Here is a 19,823-nt window from a genome sequence, read left to right on the forward strand (position 1 = left end):
GCTTCCACTGTCTTGTCAGGAATATGCATGCTCTGTTAAGATATGGTATCAGAGATACTTTTCTAACAGGTCATTTCATATGATAAATTGGAGAACGTGCCAACGATTAATTAGAGAATGTATTCATGTCTCGAGGAGCGTGCACATCGCTCACAAGGACACTATATAAATGGAGGTCTTACACCGATGGAGGTACACATTATTCACTATTCATGTCTGTGTCTACTGTTACTCCGTTTTTTTTTCTTTCCGATGACTAACTTGAATATCGAAGGGTTAACGTAGACAACCCCCTTCCGTGACTCGGTACTGACATTTTTTATATTACAGAGCGGAGGAAAATCTACATCCAATCAATATAACAATTATATTCTTAACTTATTATCTTTATAATTATCAGACAGGATGAATATATATAAAATCATACGACTCCATATATAAATTTGATAAAAAAAATAAAAAAAAACTCATTTTGAATTCTAATCATTGAAACTATTAGAGAGATATTATTATTGATATTATATATTAGGATCACACAAAAAAATCATTTAAAATTTTAACTAAAGATGTCCTAAAAAAAATCATCTACCAGAAACAAGATTGGATGAACTCAGTCTTAGCATGCAAAAAGTCAAGTCGCAATCCACCGTTGCCTTTCTTTTACAATTCCAAAAAAAAACCGCACCTCTCTATTAAAAATCCGAAACTCGAAATCTATCTGTAATTAGAAACACAAATACACAATTACAATTTACAATACAAATTTCGGCGGGTGAGTAACAAACTCGGCTCTTCCCATTATTTAAACCCTTTTTTTATCTCCCCTCTCTCTCTGGCTCTCGCTCTCTCCGGCGTTTGGGTTTGAAACGGATCGAGATTTGCTTGGAGGTGGCGACGATAGGGTTTTGCCGTCCTGATCGTTCTTGCTATCGCTCTGGATTCTTCTGGTTTGAATCCATGGCCAAGAAGCGGAAATCGGAGGCGACGGGGCTCGACGAGGTGGATCGCACGCTTTATTCCACCTTCTGTGGTGCCGCCAATTCGCTGTCGCAGCTCTACACGCAGGCCATGAATCAGCAGAAGGTCTCCTTCCAAGCCGGCGAGCGTCATGCTCTGGTTAGTTCCTTTCCGTCCTAACCCTTTTTCACATATGCCTCCGATTGAAACTGAGCTCGGGAATCTCGTAAAAAGATGTCCATCAGGAATGATTTCTTAAAGATTACATTATTGCCTTTTGCTTTCTTGTTAACCTTGACTACCTGTGACGGTTTCGGTAGCACTTTATTCAGCACTACTATGGAGGAATAGAGATGACATCAGACGACGACGAATTTCATAAACTCGATATCAGAGTCAATGAGAATCGAGATTCTTTTTCTTCAAAAAAGGGTTTTATATGGGAAACCCTCAAGCTGAAGTGGTTAAGCGGCAGCAATATTGTTTGATTATTGATTGGTTCCATCCTGCTTGGTGGATAGGTTGCATCCCGAAGGGTTTTGAGAAGGTGACTTTGCAAAATTGAGCTTTGCTACAGTATAATCTATCTTGGGATAATGATTCAATGCTTCAATTTTCACCTCACAAGTCTCTTGTGTTTCAAAGGCGCAATTTAGTTGAGAGTCGATTGTGTTCTTGTTATTCAATTTAATTTGACTTTATTCCTGGCCAATCTATTATTCCTTACTTGCTCACTACTCTCACTAGTTCAAATGACTGGGAGTAATGGTCATAAACATGTTTGCTATTTAGTAAGGTTGAAAATTTGTGTGTTGACTTGAAGGTTCAAACTCATGAGTTCGTTGATGTAGTACTTGCATAAAGAGAGAGACTCCCATGGTTTTTTCTTCCTCAAAAGACATCTTGAAGTACATGTAACCTGTTGAGGCTTTCAAACAATAGCTTATGTGGACTAAATTTGTTTTATAACTGCTAAAGGGCAGTCAAGTGCCTGCATTGCTCTCACTTCATACCATCTAACATGGTAAGATTGTATTGTTTTGCCCTTTTTTGAAAGAGTGTGTTTCGAAGGATGGTGACCTCCTTGACCCTTGGAATTTGTGAGACATTGAGGTATTTCCAAAGCTAGCCAATGTCATTTAGATTTGCCTTATGATTCATGATGTTGTAATATGTGGTTTCTTTTCCATTTGCAAGTAGTCGAGCAATGGAGTTGTTATGGGTGATTTTGTGTTCCATTTGCTCTTAGTCTAAGCATCGAGAGTACAAGTTTAGGAAATTAGTTGGCTTTGATGGTTTTGATTGTGCAAATGAGATTCATGCTGATGGTTCTGGATACCATCAGATGAATTGTAGGTTGTGAATGGTTTTGAGACTGATTGTTGTCTTCCCATGTGCTTAATCTTGTCTTGTTGTGGGTAAAAAATATTAACTGTGTGAGATTAATATCTTTAACCAGAGTCACAATTAATCTATCTATGCACAAACATTTTGCCAAGATGTTTTATCTTTCTCTTTTCTCTTTTCCCAATCTCTTCTATATGTTTTTTTTTCTGTCTCACATTGTTCTGCTCTTGCGATATTTAGTTAGTGTGTGCCCTTTACGGAAAACCAGTACTGATATAAAGATCGCTCCTGTAAATACATGGTTTAGGAGAGTTATAATTTTATTCTGCATAGCAAAGAGGATCTCTAACTGTAATCCCCATCTATGATGAAGTGGACCAACATAACCATTGCACCGTCCTTGCCTACTTTTTGTGAGATCAGAATTATCTATTTGTATACAGTTTATAGCCAACTACTTACTAATAAACATTTTTACCATATAGTCAGTTATAGTATGACTCTTAACCAATTTCAATAATATTTTCATTTAACTTTTGAACCTCTCTCCTCTGCCTAATTTCCATATTTAGGAATATTGGCTACTCAAATTGTAGTATTTTTAGAAGCTTATTATGTTGGATCGAGACACACTTGAGAGGGGGGTGAATTACGTGGACTGTGCCAGCATATTATGCATATGTGTGTTTTTTACAGGATAAGCTGTATCAATGGATCATCAGAAAGCATGAGGAAGGGTCAAGGGCTACAGTAGCTGATATAGTTTCCCACATTCAGGTGGTATTATAATTATGTTATTACTCATTGAATTGATATTTCAGACACATACTATACAAATCCAGAATTCAAGTTTTCTTATTGTTGTCTCTAAAAATTGCAATACCCTATATGTTCCTGCTCTTTGGTCTGTAGATTGTTATAGTATATTTGTCCTAGCCAAACCCTAGGTTCCAACACTTGAATTACTCACAATACTCCTATTAGTGGTATCTTTCTTGAGAACATGATGGCCCATGTTTGCTATCCTTTTTATCAACAGAATAACAGACGGCTGCCCCATTTTGAATTTGTCGCCAGTGTGATAGCTAACACATATGTTTGTTATATATGCGCCATTTTGCTTTATTTGAACTCATCTGTTATTACTTCAAGATCAAATGTTTATCTTTCCAAAAGGCTTCCTAAATTTTCATATGCTACCAATTTAGAGTGTCAAAATTTTAACTTTATGCCATCAACTAATGTTTTGCTATCTCATTATTGCTGATGTAGTTGCCATCTTTTGTCATGGTCTATTGTGAATAGTTTGGGAGTATTCATCGCTGATCATAAAAAAGCTTTCAATCTTTCAAGCATATGTAGCCAACTCATTGCACAATGCATATTCGATATCTGGCGGCTTATCTAGTCCTAGTAGAGAAAATTATATTGATAAAAATTATACGAGTATATTTAGTATATTTATTAACACATCAGTGTTAGTTAACCATCTAAAAAATGATTCACATTGTTAGAACTGAAACATTTTGATTTGGTAGTTGAGAGTGTGGTTCATTGACATTGGATCTGCTTCCAACCATCAAAAAACTAAGAATTTATGTAAAACTGAAAACTTTAAAGTGGCCTTTCAGTTCAGTAATGTTACGTGTAATCATCACTAATAAGTTAGCTTGCATATTCTCTCAAAATGATTATTCCCTTTGTTATTTGAAATTATGCAATGACGTTGATTTCCACAAACCAAAAACTTTTGTTGTGGTGTCAAAGACTGCTAAGAACTGAACCACTGCTGGATCAATATCTTATATCTTGGTGTTTTATAGAACTTTGGTTAAGATTTTTTTTCCTCTGCCAAATTTGTGGAAATTGAAGGGATAGCTCAGTAATTTTATTGCCTTGTACGAATGACTTTGACATGATCATTCAGATGTATTACTTTGTATTCTTGTATTTTTATTATGGACTGTCAATGGCAGATATACTACTGTCTCGTAAACTTTAGAGGATTTCTTTTTATTCATTAATCAGTACATGTAACCATTTATTATTATTATTATTTTTATTTTCAAATATAGAAGTTGTAGTACTAATATGATATCTGTTTACGGGCACATCCTTCTACAGACTGAGATGGACTGTTATGCAGAGGAAGATGGATTAGCCCCTCCAAGAGCACCACTGCAAAATCAACACCAACAGACAACAATGCGTCCAATTAATTCAGGCTCCCAAACTTCTTCCGGTCTGTTTGCGCAACAGTCTGTCGGACTTCTCCCTCGAAGTTGTCACACTGATCAAGTTAAAAATTCTGTTTTCAACTGCGCTTTCCAGTCCCGTACGAAGGAGCCTTCAGCCATATCAGATTGCTAATGGAAGTTATTCGTATGCAAATGGTGCCCCATCAACTGGAAATGCAGGAATTAAGAATCATGATTCAGAGCAAAATCAGAATACTAATTCACTCAGCTCCAACGATACTTGCATGGATATTCATACGGATAGTCCGCCTCCTCAATCCTATTGACAGCTCATCTAGTCAGTATCTAATTCGAGAGAGAGAGCCGTATCCCATGCAGTTTTATACCAATTGAACCATGTTAAGAACGAATCTGGTGAACTATGTGAGCATAGGCATCTTTTCCCTACCTGTCTGGCTGTCTCTCTTGATATGCGACTGCATTAGTCTTTTAGTGGCGGACTTACTTTCTTTGCCTGGTAATTGTTTTGTAGATGAAAAAGAACATCATGGTCCCTACTGCATGTTCTAATTTACAAAACAAAGTTCTGTAATTCTATCCACAAACTTATATGAAACAAAAACGAACAAAAGTGACAAGACAAATATATTTAAGGAGAATGTGGCATCGGTGCCATGTCAAAATTAATTAAGTTTTAAATTAAAATGTCCTTTATCTATTTATATATATACACTATATGAAAATATTATTTATATATAATAGGAGAGTAATAAAAGGTTTTGTCTCAAATGTTGAATTAAAATCTCGTAATTTATTTGACGATGAATAAGTGCAACAAATTTGGAAGAAAGTTTGGATTTGGGCGTAGAATATCATCTTCTTATTGTATGTTTCTATATCTTACTCTCTCTTTTTTTTCTTTGGTTTGATTGTTCTCGGAAGCTGATTCAGATTTCTCAAGTTAATTAAATTACATTTTATACATGTGATTATGAAAACAACAGATATTTGCTAACATGTTCTATTATTAACTGTTTTGTAATTTTATAAATCATTTAATTTGTGCATTCAATTTAGTTTGGTTGTTAAACAGATTTACTCCTTTATAATGTAGATTGATGTTTTTAATACTCATGTTTGCAATAAAATTATTTATTTTACAAGTTAAACGGTCAACTGTATAAAAGAATTTTTAAAGTAGTAGTAAATAATTACTAAATTGACAATATCATCTTTTAAGATCTAATTAAATAATTTTATTATTTTAAATTGCAAAGTAGATAAGATCTTATTTTATTTAATTAAGTTTTTAACAGCATACATTATTGAAACTTTTTATTTTAAAGATGTTGTCTTATCTTTTATAATTTCTGATGTGATGAAGCTATACAATTCTACGTGTCCCATAGGATAGAAAGTCCTGCTAAGCTGTAATTAAAGTTAAAAAACTGAAGGTGCTACTTATATTTATAGAAGGTCAAAGTTCATCGCAGAAGGAATTCAAGATGAGTCTAGGTGTCTAGCGAGCCAATACATTCATTCCGAAGAGGCAAGGCTATTCGAGAGCGGGATAGTTTTCATGACCCCAATCTCAGTCTCAATTTTAGTAATTGATTCACCTATGGCTCAGGCTTAGACTCCCTACCCTCTATCAGGCTTAGTCTTAGTCTCAGCAACTGACTAACATGTTAACTCAATCTCTGACCCCCCACATCTTCTATCAATCTCAGTCTTAATTTCATTGACGGACTCACCTACTGACTCAATCTCAAGCTTTCGCACCCCTTATTAGTCTCAATCTCAGTAATTGATTCACCTATTATACCTTAGTCTCAGGCCCTCGCACCCTCTATTAATTTCAGCGGTTGGCTCACCTTCTAGTTCAATCACTACCAGTCTCAACCACTGACTCACCTTCTGATTCAATCTCAAGACCCTGCACTCTCTATCGATCAGTCTCAATGATTGACTCACCTTTTGGTTCAACCTAGAGCCCCTTACCCTCTATCAGTCTTAGTCTCAGTGACTCACTCACATTATGGCTCAGTTTCAAGCCCCCCACATCCTCTCTTAGTCTTAGTAACCGGCTTACCTTCTCTCACAGTTTCAGTCTTAGCGACTGACTCATCTTCTGACTCAATCTCAGGCCCCTCACCCTCTCCCAACATCGAATGTTGACCTTTTTTTCAATCTCTGTCTCAGTCTCAAATCCTGATTCTGTCTAATCTCAAGGTTACTCCATATCGACTTCACATTTTTTCACGTTTAAGACAGGCTTCTGCCCTACATGGGCTTGTTGGCAAGGACTACGAATATTCCAACGATACATGATATCTTAAGAATGGAAGATATCAGATTTAATCTTCTAGATGCCCCCTATTGACCCGTAATGTTGGATGAGTGCGGAGACAACTAACGACTGTCAGATCTAGCCCCCAATCGGCTCTTACAATGATGGTATTTTGGGCGGTGTGAAGGTGTTTTTCTAGCAACTATATAACCTCTCAGAAAGATAATTGATGCGGATGTAGCAAAAGGGCATAGGAGAAATAAAGAGGAGTGGAGGCATTTTAGTCATTTCACCTTTTGAGGGTTTTTGTATGAAAAAGGGAAGGGGGCTTCGATTTTTTGCCTTCCACCGTCGGCTCCTCCCTCGGGAGACCACAACCACTGCCACGAACAAGGAGGGGGTTTCTTGGGTTCAGCCGCTGCCGCCTCTCTCTCTCACGCTGAACGCATGCCGCCTTTCTCCCTCATGCCAGCCGCAGATCGTTTCTCCCCTCCCCCTCCCTCTCTGGCCATTCGTCGAGGCAGCCGCCGGGGTCATACACACGGAAGGGTGTCGCGCCTCCCTCTCCTGCAAGAAGCTGCAACCCTCTCCATGCCAGCGCCGCCACCAGGAAGAGGAGGTGGGGTTTTCTACCGCTGCCCTCGCAACGACGCAAGCTGGGGCCACCTCGCAGCATCCCCTCTCGGCGGCAGCACACAGGCCACCTCTCCGCTCGTCGGAAGCCTCCTCCAATGTTGGCTTCCTTGCGCCTGGCCACCACGGCAAAGGCGTACGTGGATGTTATTTTTGTCGCCTTCGACGCCAGTCACGCTCACTGCCGGTAGTGCCTCGCCCTCACGCACGAGGGCTCTTCATCGCCGAGTTCAGCGGCCGCCGCCGCCACCTCTAGTGGTCGTCGCTGAGTCCAACGGCCGCCGCCGAGTTCTGCGCCCGCCGCCACCACCTCTAGCGGTCATCGCCGAGTCCAGCGGCCGCCGCCGAGTCCAGCGGCCGCCGCCGAGTCCAGCGGCGGCCGCCGAGTCCAACGGCCGCCGCTGCCACCTGTAGTGGTCGTTGTCACCCTCTGATGCCACCTCCAGTGACAACCACCAGTCGACCCATGACCTTCGTCGGTGGCACAGTGCCAGCACGGTTGTTGGCACCCCTATAGCCAAATCCGACCGTCCAGTGCCGCTGCCATATTCGCGGTGCCTATTCGGCCCTTGATCCGCACTATCATACAGTTCGGACGTCGATATGATATTCGATCCATGTCGGCGTACGATTTAGACGTTGATCCGGTGCTCGAGCCACCGCTGATCCGGCTTTCGGACTACTGCTATTGCACTCTGCCTCCGTGATCTGTGTTCTGTCTTGTGTGTCGTGTTCTGGCCATCGAATTGATGTATTTCGCTCTTCGTACCGCTATTATGATTGTGAGTCATTGGTATTATTCGGCCCGCGTGCTGTGTCTTGGCCTGTGAGTCGCTGTGGTATCTGGCTTAGGTGACGTCGTCATGTCTCAACCTACATGCCGCCTTTGGGACCCATGCTGCACTTGATTCTGTGTCGTCGCCCCCAGGTCCGGCTCCTCAGCTGACTCACGTTCATCTACCTTTCTGAATCACGATGACTCGTGACCAACTCATCGATCCATCTGTTATTCCCGGGTAGCTTCTGGAGTATGCAAACTGATCGTCGAGGCTAGTGTTCGATACTATCTCCGTAAACGATATTGCTCCGCTACGGTGCTTAACGGATTGTTGCAATTCGTTTCCAAGATACAACGACGACGAACGTCTCGGAATCGTAGCACTCCGACTTCCGAGACCAGCGAACCTTCTAGTAGACTTCTTGGACTCTTGAATGCACAAGATGAGATGAATGCTTGAGGAAGAGAAGAGAGGATTGAGTGAATATTCCATCATCTGGAGGGTTCTATTTATACTGAAAGAAGAGGTTGAGTGTCCTTTGGGTGAGTGGATGTGTTCCTTGGGCTGGATCGATCTAGATCATCCATTCTGAAGGGTTATAACCCTTCACCAAGCCCACTTCAATCTTATCCATCAGATCTGAGGAGTTGTGACCCTCAGATCCCGCCTATTGTCATCGGCCATCGGATCTGGATCCATTGATTCGATGCTTCAGATCAAGTCTTATCCCAAGCCGTCAGATCGTTACTCTTTGCGATCCAACGCTCTAGATCGCATCACAAGCGATCCATCATACCTATTTGATCAACGTTTATCAACGGTAGCCATCCATTCCCTAAGTCAACTGTCCAGTCATCTCCCTTTGCCCACGAGGATGCCGCATAGGTGCTGCCACGTCAGGTACGAGCCTGACACGTCACCCGAGTGCCACGTAGGCACTGCAATTTCACCTGGAGCATAAATTTAAGCTCCTCAATACTCCTCGCAAAGTGCAAAGTGCGCCTACAAAGCCCCCATTGCGCCCATTGCGCCCATTGCGCACATGCGCACGTGCGCACGTGGCGAGCTCACAGGTGCGAGCACCTGCTCCCCCTGGGCTAAGGGAGCACCTGTCCTTTTATTTTTGTGTTAACTCCATTAACACATTTTCATTAATAAGTAGAGAATACACATCGAGAATTTCCGATGTGGGACTATTCTCTCATGCACTTTATTAATGAATAATAAATGTTATTTTGGGCCGACTTTAAACATTAATTTCTCATTCACCCTTAATCGGTTTTCAGCAAATTAATAGTCTAAATCTATCTACGCGAATCGTAGATTTCAATTTTGAAGTCAATTACGACTTTCAACAATTGATGGCTTCCTTCCTCAAAATCATTTTTGGTCCATTTAAGACCCCAATATCCAACAATCTCCCACATGAATGGAAATTAATGCAATGCGTGTATGCATGCTGACACTTTATAAGAGTCTAATCGATAAGTCACTGCATCGAGAGAGGTAGCTTGTGGTTTTGAACCTTCCGTAGTGAAATGCTATCGAGTATACTAGGCTGCACAGTGAACATGATGTCTTGAACTGCTCAGATGTTGGTGTATACTTAGACAATAACACCCACACAGAGATCTATCTCACCTAGTTTAGGTTCTCATGGTTGGTTCCGTTTCGGCCATGGATACCATCTTAGATTCATGAGTGTTTCATTGAAGCGGTCTGTCTTCACACTCACATAGGTGACACTTCTATCAAAAGTATCCTACCATACTCCATCTTATCAGGTATAGAAGTCACTAAAAGCATAAACTTAACCTCACTACTTGAGGTAGGACAGCACAAATTCATCCTAGGATTGAGATAGAGATAAACTATCTAATGTGTTGGACCACAACTTCTGTAACTTCGTTGTCCCATTGAACCAAGATCTTGGGATCTCCAGTCAACAAGGTTGGGTTACCGCTACAGTCGTTTTCAGTTGTAGATTTTTAATCTCATTTCTCTTGATGAGCAGTATACTTGATCTCGACTCAACCCCTTCGTTAGAGGATCTGCCAAATTATCTTTGGACTTAACATAGTCGATTGCAATCACTCCATTCGAGATCAACTGCCTAATGGTATTATGTCTACGACGTATATGTCGTGACTTCCCATTATACATATTACTCCGTGCCCTTCCAATCGCCGATTGACTATCACAGTGGATTAGTATGGCAGGCATAGGTTTCATCCAGCTCGGAATATCTTCCAAGAAATTCCGCAGCCATTCAACTTCCTCAGCTGCTTTGTCTAGTGCTATAAACTCGGATTCCATAGTTGATCGAGCAATGCAAGTCTGCTTAGTGGATTTCCAAGATACTGCTCCCCCACCGATTGTGAATACATATCCACTGGTGGATTTGAAGTCTTTTGTATCTGATATCCAATTAGCATCACAATATCCTTCCAACACAGCGGGATATTTTTCATAATGTAATCCATAGTTCATAGTATATTTCAAATATCTGAGAACTCGCATCAATGCTTTCCAATAGGTGTCGTTTGGATTACTCGTAAAACGACTCAGTTTGTTGACCGTACAGGCAATATCTGGACGTGTGTAGTTTGTGAGATACATCAAACTGCCTATTATCCGAGAATATTCCAACTGCGATATGGTCTCACCATGGTTTTTCGCTAAGTGTTGACTTAGATCCATAAGTGTTTTCACTGTAGAGAGATCGTACGCATTGAATTTTTTCAATACAGATTCTACATAATGGGATTGTGTTAAAACTATCCCTTCTGATGTCTTGAGAATTTTAATTCTCAATATAACATCTGCTTGACCCATATATTTCATATCAAAATTTCTGGTCAACATTTTCGTTTTAGTCATGATTACATCATGATTACTGCCCATTATTAGCATGTCGTCTACGTATAGACAAACAATTACATAGCCTTCAGGTGTGTTTTTGACATAAATGCATTTGTCACATTCATTTATTCTGAATTCGTTTGACAGCATTACTTTGTCAAATTTTTCGTGCCATTGTTTAGGCGCTTGCTTAAGTCCGTACAACGACTTAACAAGTCGACACACCTTTTTTCTCATTTCCAGGAGCCATGAACCCTTCAGGTTGCTCCATATAAATTTCTTCTTCCAACTCACCATTTAAGAACGCAGTCTTAACATCCATTTGATGTATTTCAAGGTCATACAGTGCTGCAATGGCTATTAGCACTCGTATGGACGTAATCCTTGTCACCGGTGAGTATGTATCGAAGTAATTAAGGCCTTCCTCTTGCTTGTACCCCTTGGCTACAAGTCTGGCCTTATACTTGTCAATTGATCCATCAGCTTTATACTTACGTTTTAGTATCCACTTATAACCTAATGGTTTATTACCAGAAGGAAGGTCTACTAATTCCCAAGTATGATTATTCATGATAGACTCAATTTCACTATTGACAGCATCTTTCCACATTGGAGCATCGGGTTTAGAGAGAGCTTCACTTAATGTTCTTGGTTCCATTTCTGACATGAAAGTCATGAAATCTGGCCCGAACGATTTCTCAACTCTAGCCCGTTTGCTACAACGTGGCTCTTCACTTTGATCGTCAATAGTCCTTTTATAATAGCTAAGTTCGGTAACGTCGTTTTTGTTTGAACTTCCGTTGTTATCACTTTCAACGTTTCCCTTTTTATTTGGGAATACGTTTTCAAAGAATATCGCATTCCGAGATTCTATGGTTGTTCCCACATGTATATCAGGAATGTCTGATTTGTGAACTAGGAAACGATATGCACTACTATTATGGACATATCCGACAAATACCGCATCGAACGTTTTAGGTCCGATCTTTACTTGCTTTGGTTTAGGTACTTGACCTTTGCCAAGCACCCCCACACTTTCAGGTATTTGTACGATGGCTCGCGGCCTTTCCATAGTTCATATGAAGTTTTATCATTTTTCTTATGAGTGATTCTGTTGAGAATGTGATTTGCCGATAATATTGCTTCCCCCCACAAGTTTTGAGGTAAATCTGAATTTATCAACAAGGCATTCATCATTTCTTTTAGTGTCCGATTTTTACGTTCGGCAACACCGTTTGATTGAGGTGAGTAAGGCGCCGTTGTTTGATGGATAATGCCAGATTCTGTACAAAATTCATCAAACGGTGCACCATATTCTCCACCTCTATCGCTTCGAATTATTTTATTTCGTTTGTCAAGTTGGTTTTCAACTTCTGTTTTATAGGTTCTGAACGATTCTAGGGCTTCGTCTTTACTTCTTAAAAGAAAGACATAACAGAACTTTGTGCAGTCATCGATAAAAGTAATAAAATATTTTTTACCTCCTCTAGTTTGCACAAATTTCAAGTTACATAGATCACTATGTATTAACTCTAGAGGAGTTGTTGTCCTTTCCATCGAATGAAAAGGTAGTTTCGTCATTTTCGCTTCCACGCACACTTCACATTTGTGTGTTCCATCAACATTGACGTTTGGTAATAAATTTAATTTGACGAGACGTTTGAGAGTATTATTATGCACATGTCCGAGTCGATCATGCCATAAATTAAAACACTCAACAACATAGCTGGAAGCATTTATTTTATTACCATCAAAATTTCGGAGTACAGACATTACCATCATTTTGAATAGACCCTTTTCTAGGTACCCCTTTCCTACGAAGACACCATTCTTCGTAAGTACAAAGTTGTCTGACTGGAACACTAGCCTAAATCCAGCCTTGACCAATGCCGCTCCAAAAACTAGGTTCTTACTGATGTCGGGAACATGGAGTACATCAATGAGTGTTAGCTCCTTTCCGGACGTCATCTTCAGAACAACCTTTCCGAGTCCAACAATTGGCGACGTCGTGGAATTACCCATATAGAGCTTCCTGTCATTTATCGGAGTATACTTGGAGAACATCGCCTTATCGGAACAGATATGACGAGTTGCTCCAGTATCAATGAACCATTGCTTCGGGTTGGTATCCACCAAGTTGGCTTCAAATACAACCGCAGTGAGATCCAAGTCCTCAAGAGAGGTTGCGACATGATTCGCAGCATCCTTTGGCCCCTTGGTTGGCTTCTTTGGACGTCTGCAGTCCTTGGACAGGTGTCCTGCCTTTGAACTGCTTCAGCTTTTTAGCGTTCGGCTCGACCAAGTTGGACATTTCGTCTATAGTCCGCTTGGTTCCTCTAGAGTCGGATAACTTTCGATTATCCTCCTCTATTCTTAGCCTCGGGATCAGGTCTTGCAGCCCTATCTCCTTTTTTTTGTGCTTTAGGTAATTCTTGAAATCCTTCCATGACGGAGGGAGCTTCTCAATTACCGCAGCAACTGCGAATGTCTCGTTCAGCTTCATGCCTTCGGCGTCCAGATCATGCAATATTAATTGCATATCTTGGACTTGAGATGAGACGCTTTTTGAGTCCACCATCTTGAAATCCAGAAACCGACCGACGATGAATTTCTTCAATCCAGCATTTTCGGTCTTATATTTTTTCTCAAGGGATTCCCACAAAGATTTCGCTGTCTCCAGAGAACAATATACGTTATATAACGTGTTGTCCAAGGCGTTGAGTATATAATTGCGGCACAGAAAATCTCCGTGAGACCATGCATCGCTAGCAGCCTTACTACCTTCCGTAGCGGCTGTCGTGTCTTCGTGCAAAAACCGTACAAGGTTTAGCGTTGTTAGATAAAACAGCATCTTCTGCTACCATCTTTTGAAGTCGGTTCCGGTGAATTTCTCCGGCTTTTCTCCGTGCGGAATGGTTGTCGGAATGGCGGTTGGAACGACGGTCGGAACGGCCGTCGGAATGTCGTTGGTAAGAAGTGTTGTCTCCGGGTAGCTTCTGGAGTATGCAAACTGATTGTCGAGGCTAGTGTTCGACACTATCTCTGTAAACGATATTGCTCCGCTACGGTGCTTAACGGATTGTTGCAATTCATTCCCAAGATACAACGACGACGAACGTCTCGGAATCGTAGCACTCCGACTTCCGAGACCAGCGAACCTTCTAGTAGACTTCTTGGACTATTGAATGCACAAGATAAGATGAATGCTTGAGGAAGAGAATAGAGGATTGAGTGAATATTCCATCATCTAGAGGGTTCTATTTATACTGAAAGAAGAGGTTGAGTGTCCTTTGGGTGAGTGGATGCGTTCCTTGGGCTGGATCGATCTAGATCATCTATTCTGAAGGGTTGTAACCCTTCACCAAGCCCACTTCAATCTTATCCATCAGATCTGAGGAGTTGTGACCCTCAGATCCCGCCTATTGTCATCGGCCATCGGATCTGGATCCATTGATTCGATGCTTCAGATCAAGTCTCATCCCAAGCCGTCAGATCGTTACTCTTTGCGATCCAACGCTCTAGATCGCATCACAAGCGATCCATCATACCTATTTGATCAACGTTGATCAACGGTAGCCATTCATTCCCTAAGTCAACTGTCCAGTCATCTCCCTTTGCCCACGAGGATGCCGCATAGGTGCTGCCACGTCAGGTACGAGCCTGACACATCACCCGAGTGCCACGTAGGCACTGCAATGTCACCTGGAGCATAAATTTAAGCTCCTCAATGCTCCTCGCGACGATGCGTACGTGCAAAGTGCCCATTGCGCACGTGAGCACGTGGCGGGCTCACACCCTGGGCTAAGGGAGCACCTGTCCTTTTATTTTTGTGTTAACTCCATTAACACATCTTCATTTATAAGTAGAGAATACACATCGAGAATTTCCGATGTGGGACTATTCTCCCATGCACTTTATTAATGAATAATAAATATTATTTTGGGGCGACTTTAAACATTAATTTCTCATTCACCCTTAATCGGTTTTGAGCAAATTAATAGTCTAAATCTATCTATGTGAATCGTAGATTTCAATTTTGAAGTCAATTACGACTTTCAACAATTGATGGTTTCCTTCCTCAAAATCGTTTTTGGTCCATTTAAGGCCCCAATATCCAACACCATCTGAGGGCACCCCCGGGGTCTGGGTACGTCACTGTACTTATCTTGCATTTATTTCGTGATTTTTCTATCATTCGGCTGGTTATATATTCGTAGGACCCATCTTGAATATCGGGGTACTAGGAACCGGGCCAACCCGGTAACTTGCTGCAAGTATTATTGACTAAAGAACTTTTGACGACTTGGTCAATGCAGAAGACAGCTCATCATCCAGATCATGAAGATGCGGTGAACATTCTAATCACATGATCCCTGATAATTCCGTGTTTCCATATTCCCGATAGAATCAATAACGAAGAAGGATTCCGAATTGTCTTCAACTCTAACAGATTCTACCTTTTTTTTCTCTATCTTCATTTTTCAGCGTATCATCTCAAGTAAAGCCAAACTTTATATAAAATATTTAATTCTTCTTTACCGTATATTCCTTTGTGATCATATAATTAAATCCATCTACTGATGGATTAAAAATTTCAGAAACAAAGAAACTCTCGGCGCATTAATGCCTGAGTCGTCGACAAAGTGAGAACAAAAAGCAAAGATGTTCGCATGCGTCAGGTAGCTTTCCATTCTATAGAAAACTCTTCCCTCGTGATCCACATCTGAATTAAACTAACTGTCCTTTATTTCTTTTATCATGGTGTAGAATGAATCCACTCTTCTTTGTTAAACCTTAAAAAAGTCTGAATACTCGCCAGCCACGACATTCATCCAATTGGATGACCCTAAAGAAATCCAGTTGCTATATATAGCATCTATATGCTCGTGGAGAATAACTTGATCTTTGTAGAAATTCTTATCACGACAATTCTTCTCTATTCTTAAAGAAGTATTGAGAGTAGGTAAGCCAATGTATGGCTAAAAGTTTATCATGTTCTTGTGACAGAGCCATTCCATCTACTGCCTTTGTCTTCGCTCTCATTTCAAGTCTTTTATTAATTTTGTGGATGACTTTTCTTCATAAACACTCAATAAAACTACTGCAGTTCATTGCTCCGCGGAAACAAACAAAAATAATGTTCCACAGACAGAAAAGGAAGGCTCTCGGTATCCGCAGCTTTGCTCCTGGGACACAGAACACTTATGGGTGAAATGTAGCCTGGTACAATCCGAGTCGTTCATGATGCATACGCGATCGCACATGGTCGTTGATCTGTCTGTAGCGGTTCAAGGAAGGCTGCCTTCGTATGCGGGGTCCGCATCGTATGTTCGCTGCTGGACCCAAAACCCTAGACAACCAAAGTGAGAACGAGGCGAAGCGTGAGCTATAAAAAAAAAAAATCAAGGTTGGAATTCTGAGCCTCGTGCGCTTATAAATAGGAGAGAGTCTTTGGGGGATTGTGGATGGTTGAAAGCTTCCAAGAGGGTGCGCTTGCCCTTTCGGTACAGAGCTCCAGGCGGACGATGGAGGTAGGCCAAGGTTTGGAGTTGGTGGCGGAGGCCACGATGGCGGAGAAAGGTTCTAGGTTCCGGAGGATTTGCGTATTCTGCGGGAGCCAATGCGGGAAGAAGTCTAGCTACCAGGAGGCGGCGGTTGAGCTCGGAAAGGAACTGGTACATTCACACTGCGTAAATCAAGTTGCTTCCTTTGTCGGATAATTTTATTTTTTTTTCCTGATGGATTCGAAGGGTTTCGAGGTTTCTCTAGAACAACCACGAGGAATCCCGCATTCGATCATCTGGGATCTGTCGAAGAGCAAATGAACTTCTGTCGTATTTTGTTAAATTTTGATCGAATGACTTTTCGGGATCCTTTTGTTTCAAAAGGAGAACTTTTTGTGATTTGTTTTTTAGTGGATCATTCCATGGGTTGCACTCGTTTAATTAAGATTCCATCTTCTTCTTGGATTTTTTATAAATCTTTTTTCGAACGTTTGATCTGATTGTTGTGTTAGCGAAAGGTTGGATGGGGTTTCTTGGGAGTGCTTGCGCAGTGGGAGTAATTCGGGAGTTTGGCATGATGGATTGCTAGCTGTAATCTGGTTGTCTGTCGATCAGCCTTCTTGCGTGGGCTCTGTCAAGTGCCAAACAAACGAAAAGAAGGAAGCAATATTCTATTGCTTTAACCAAGCTAAATAGAGGCTATCGATTTACCTTACATGGGATACTGATGTATGTGACGAGCTGGCCTCTGCAAGTTGGCATCATGACATTACTATGCTACCTTCGACCTTCCAAACTAATCTGGACTCCGTTCCATCTATGATCTGTCTTCTTTGATTTCGTTAACTGGTCCTCAAGCTTAGGAACTTAATTGGCAATTCAAAAATACTAGCTCTTGGTTTCCCCGCATATGCATGTCATTTTATTCTTATTGGCATGTTCCTGAACAGGTGGACAGTGGCATCGATCTGGTGTATGGAGGAGGAAGCATTGGGTTAATGGGCCTTGTTTCTCAAGCAGTCCATGATGGAGGGCGCCATGTCTTGGGGTCAGTCTCTCTCTCCCTTCCTCTTTTACCGACTCTGGTTTCCCATTGTTTGGCCATATGCGTAAGAACTAGCGACGCGTGTTCCATCTCCTTTCACCAGGTACATATTTTACTAGTGGAACCTAGTAATGGTATTTGCGTTACATAAAAAGTGGAGCAATTTGGAGATTCAAACTATATGTGAACAAAAGGCACTTTTTTTTTTGGCACAAGCAAATCTGTTGCATGCAAAACTGCATTATAATTCTCCAACACGTAATTTGTTTTGTCTGTTTGGATTACCAGGAAAGCTCCAAGGGTATTATTATTTGTCAGTCTTAACTCTTACAAATATATGTCTTGTAATTTTATATGATATATTGTTATTGCATAGAAAGATCTTGTTCTATTTCTATCTCATGTGCTTAATGCATTTTTTTTTATGTTTTTCAGGATTATTCCGAAGTCTTTGATGCTAAAGGAGGTGAGTAAATTTCAGATCCATTCTTTTTTCGATGCACAGAAGAAGCTTATGGATTTGTTCTCAAGTACTTTACTATCAGTGCTCATTAGACCTTTGGGATCGAAAGTGTTTGTATTTCTTTTTCATAATTATATTTTGGAAGTTGCCTACATTTAGGATGTGGTATTAATGTGAATTTGAAGAGCATAAATAAATTTGTTCTACCAACTTTCCTTTACTTCCCTCTTTGTTTTAAGTAGATTAAAGTTGAAAGTGCTCCTTTTTGTTCACCTTATAGTAATCATCGTAATGTATTGTGCTGTTTTTTGCAGTTAACTGGTGGGACAATAGGAGAAGTTAGGGCAGTATTAGACATGCATGAACGAAAAGCTGAGATGTCTCGACAGGCAGATGCCTTTATAGCTTTGCCTGGTATACTTCTGAAACACTTTATAACTAGTTCTACTTTTTCTTAATCCGTGGTCTTCCTAACATGCGTCTTGTAATGCCAATCACACAACAGGTGGCTATGGGACACTCGAAGAACTACTAGAGGTCATTACGTGGGCTCAGCTTGGAATCCACAAGAAGCCGGTAAGTTATGTAGTTTAAGCTTAGCTGCAATATTGACCTACCTTTTGATTTATCAACGTTCCATACCCGACGTGCCTGCCTTCACATGTATATTTCTATTTTATCTTGATATAAGTGGGATCATGTTATTTAAAGAAATGTCTACGTGATTGACTCATCAGGTTGGACTATTGAATGTTGATGGCTTTTACAATTCATTGTTATCATTCATTGATATGGCTGTCGAAGAAGGTTTCATTTCCCAAGCTGCTCGGCACATAATTATATCTGCCCATTCCGCCAAGGAGCTAATGAGAAAACTTGAGGTACGCATCAATAATATATTGTAAGCTTATGATTCACGCATGCAATTTTATAGCCCTCCAACTTGCCCTTGCGTGCATGTCTCAATTATCTCGGCAATGGCCTTATCCGATAGTAATTAATTATTTAATTAGTTTGACTGGGCAAATTTAATTTATAAAAAACCATTCACTCTGTTTCAGCTTGACGTCTCATTTTCTTGTTATAAGTCACATTCTTTTAAAGTTAACGGTTTTGATTATATAGTGAAGGTTAAGATTCCTTTAAACGGACCCTAAATAATTTAAACTCATGACATCTTAATCATAAGAATTTACCAAACAAACCAGGAATACTTAGAAATATAGCCTGAAGAGATTGTGCTTTGTATTTTGTAGGAATACATACCGGAGTATGAATCCACTTTGGTGTGGGAGACTGAACAGCAGCCTCTCAGCTTTGTGCTGGAACCAGAATCCGGCATTGCTTCCTAACTTCTCCGGCCAACTGATTTCCTAACGAAACTTACTATATACTCTTCAAGCACCAGGATAAATAGAAACAAAGTACAGTTTGAAAGTAAATAGCGGTCAGGACCTATATCTTCTCCATAGACTTGTATTAGACTGCACTTCCCATTAGTAGATTAAATATTTGATGACTCGTATGACATATCCCATTCCTCATGAATCAATTTAAATCACAAGTTGTGTGTACTTTGTTCTGTGTGTCACTTCCAGTGGAAGGATAGATAGATTTTGAATTCTGTATCTATTTATCGTGCATAAACTCAATGATTGGATTGGACCCTTGTTGCCGTCTTGTAGTCTCCTTTTGAATTCATGATTTAGCGAAGCAACGTACGAGGTCCTGTGCTGGTGATAAAG

The 19,823-nt window shown here is 40.6% G+C and overlaps 1 protein-coding gene and 1 pseudogene across 1 annotated transcript; both read left to right on the forward strand.

Annotated features, from left to right (window-relative positions):
- The first annotated feature begins 769 nt into the window (after positions 1-769).
- LOC122008124 lies at positions 770-5,063 on the forward strand (annotated as a pseudogene).
- Positions 5,064-16,467: 11,404 nt separating this feature from the next.
- Positions 16,468-19,738, forward strand: LOC122011379 (cytokinin riboside 5'-monophosphate phosphoribohydrolase LOG7-like). Its single transcript, XM_042567762.1, has 7 exons — positions 16,468-16,741; positions 17,521-17,618; positions 18,051-18,081; positions 18,393-18,492; positions 18,584-18,654; positions 18,816-18,959; positions 19,335-19,738. Exons 1-7 carry the CDS (start codon positions 16,532-16,534, stop codon positions 19,428-19,430), a joined length of 750 nt encoding a protein of 249 aa, XP_042423696.1. The 5' UTR covers positions 16,468-16,531; the 3' UTR covers positions 19,431-19,738.
- The last annotated feature ends 85 nt before the right edge of the window (positions 19,739-19,823 follow it).

Source organism: Zingiber officinale, chromosome 8A, assembly GCF_018446385.1.
Source record: "Zingiber officinale cultivar Zhangliang chromosome 8A, Zo_v1.1, whole genome shotgun sequence".
Classification (NCBI taxonomy): Eukaryota; Viridiplantae; Streptophyta; class Magnoliopsida; order Zingiberales; family Zingiberaceae; genus Zingiber; species Zingiber officinale.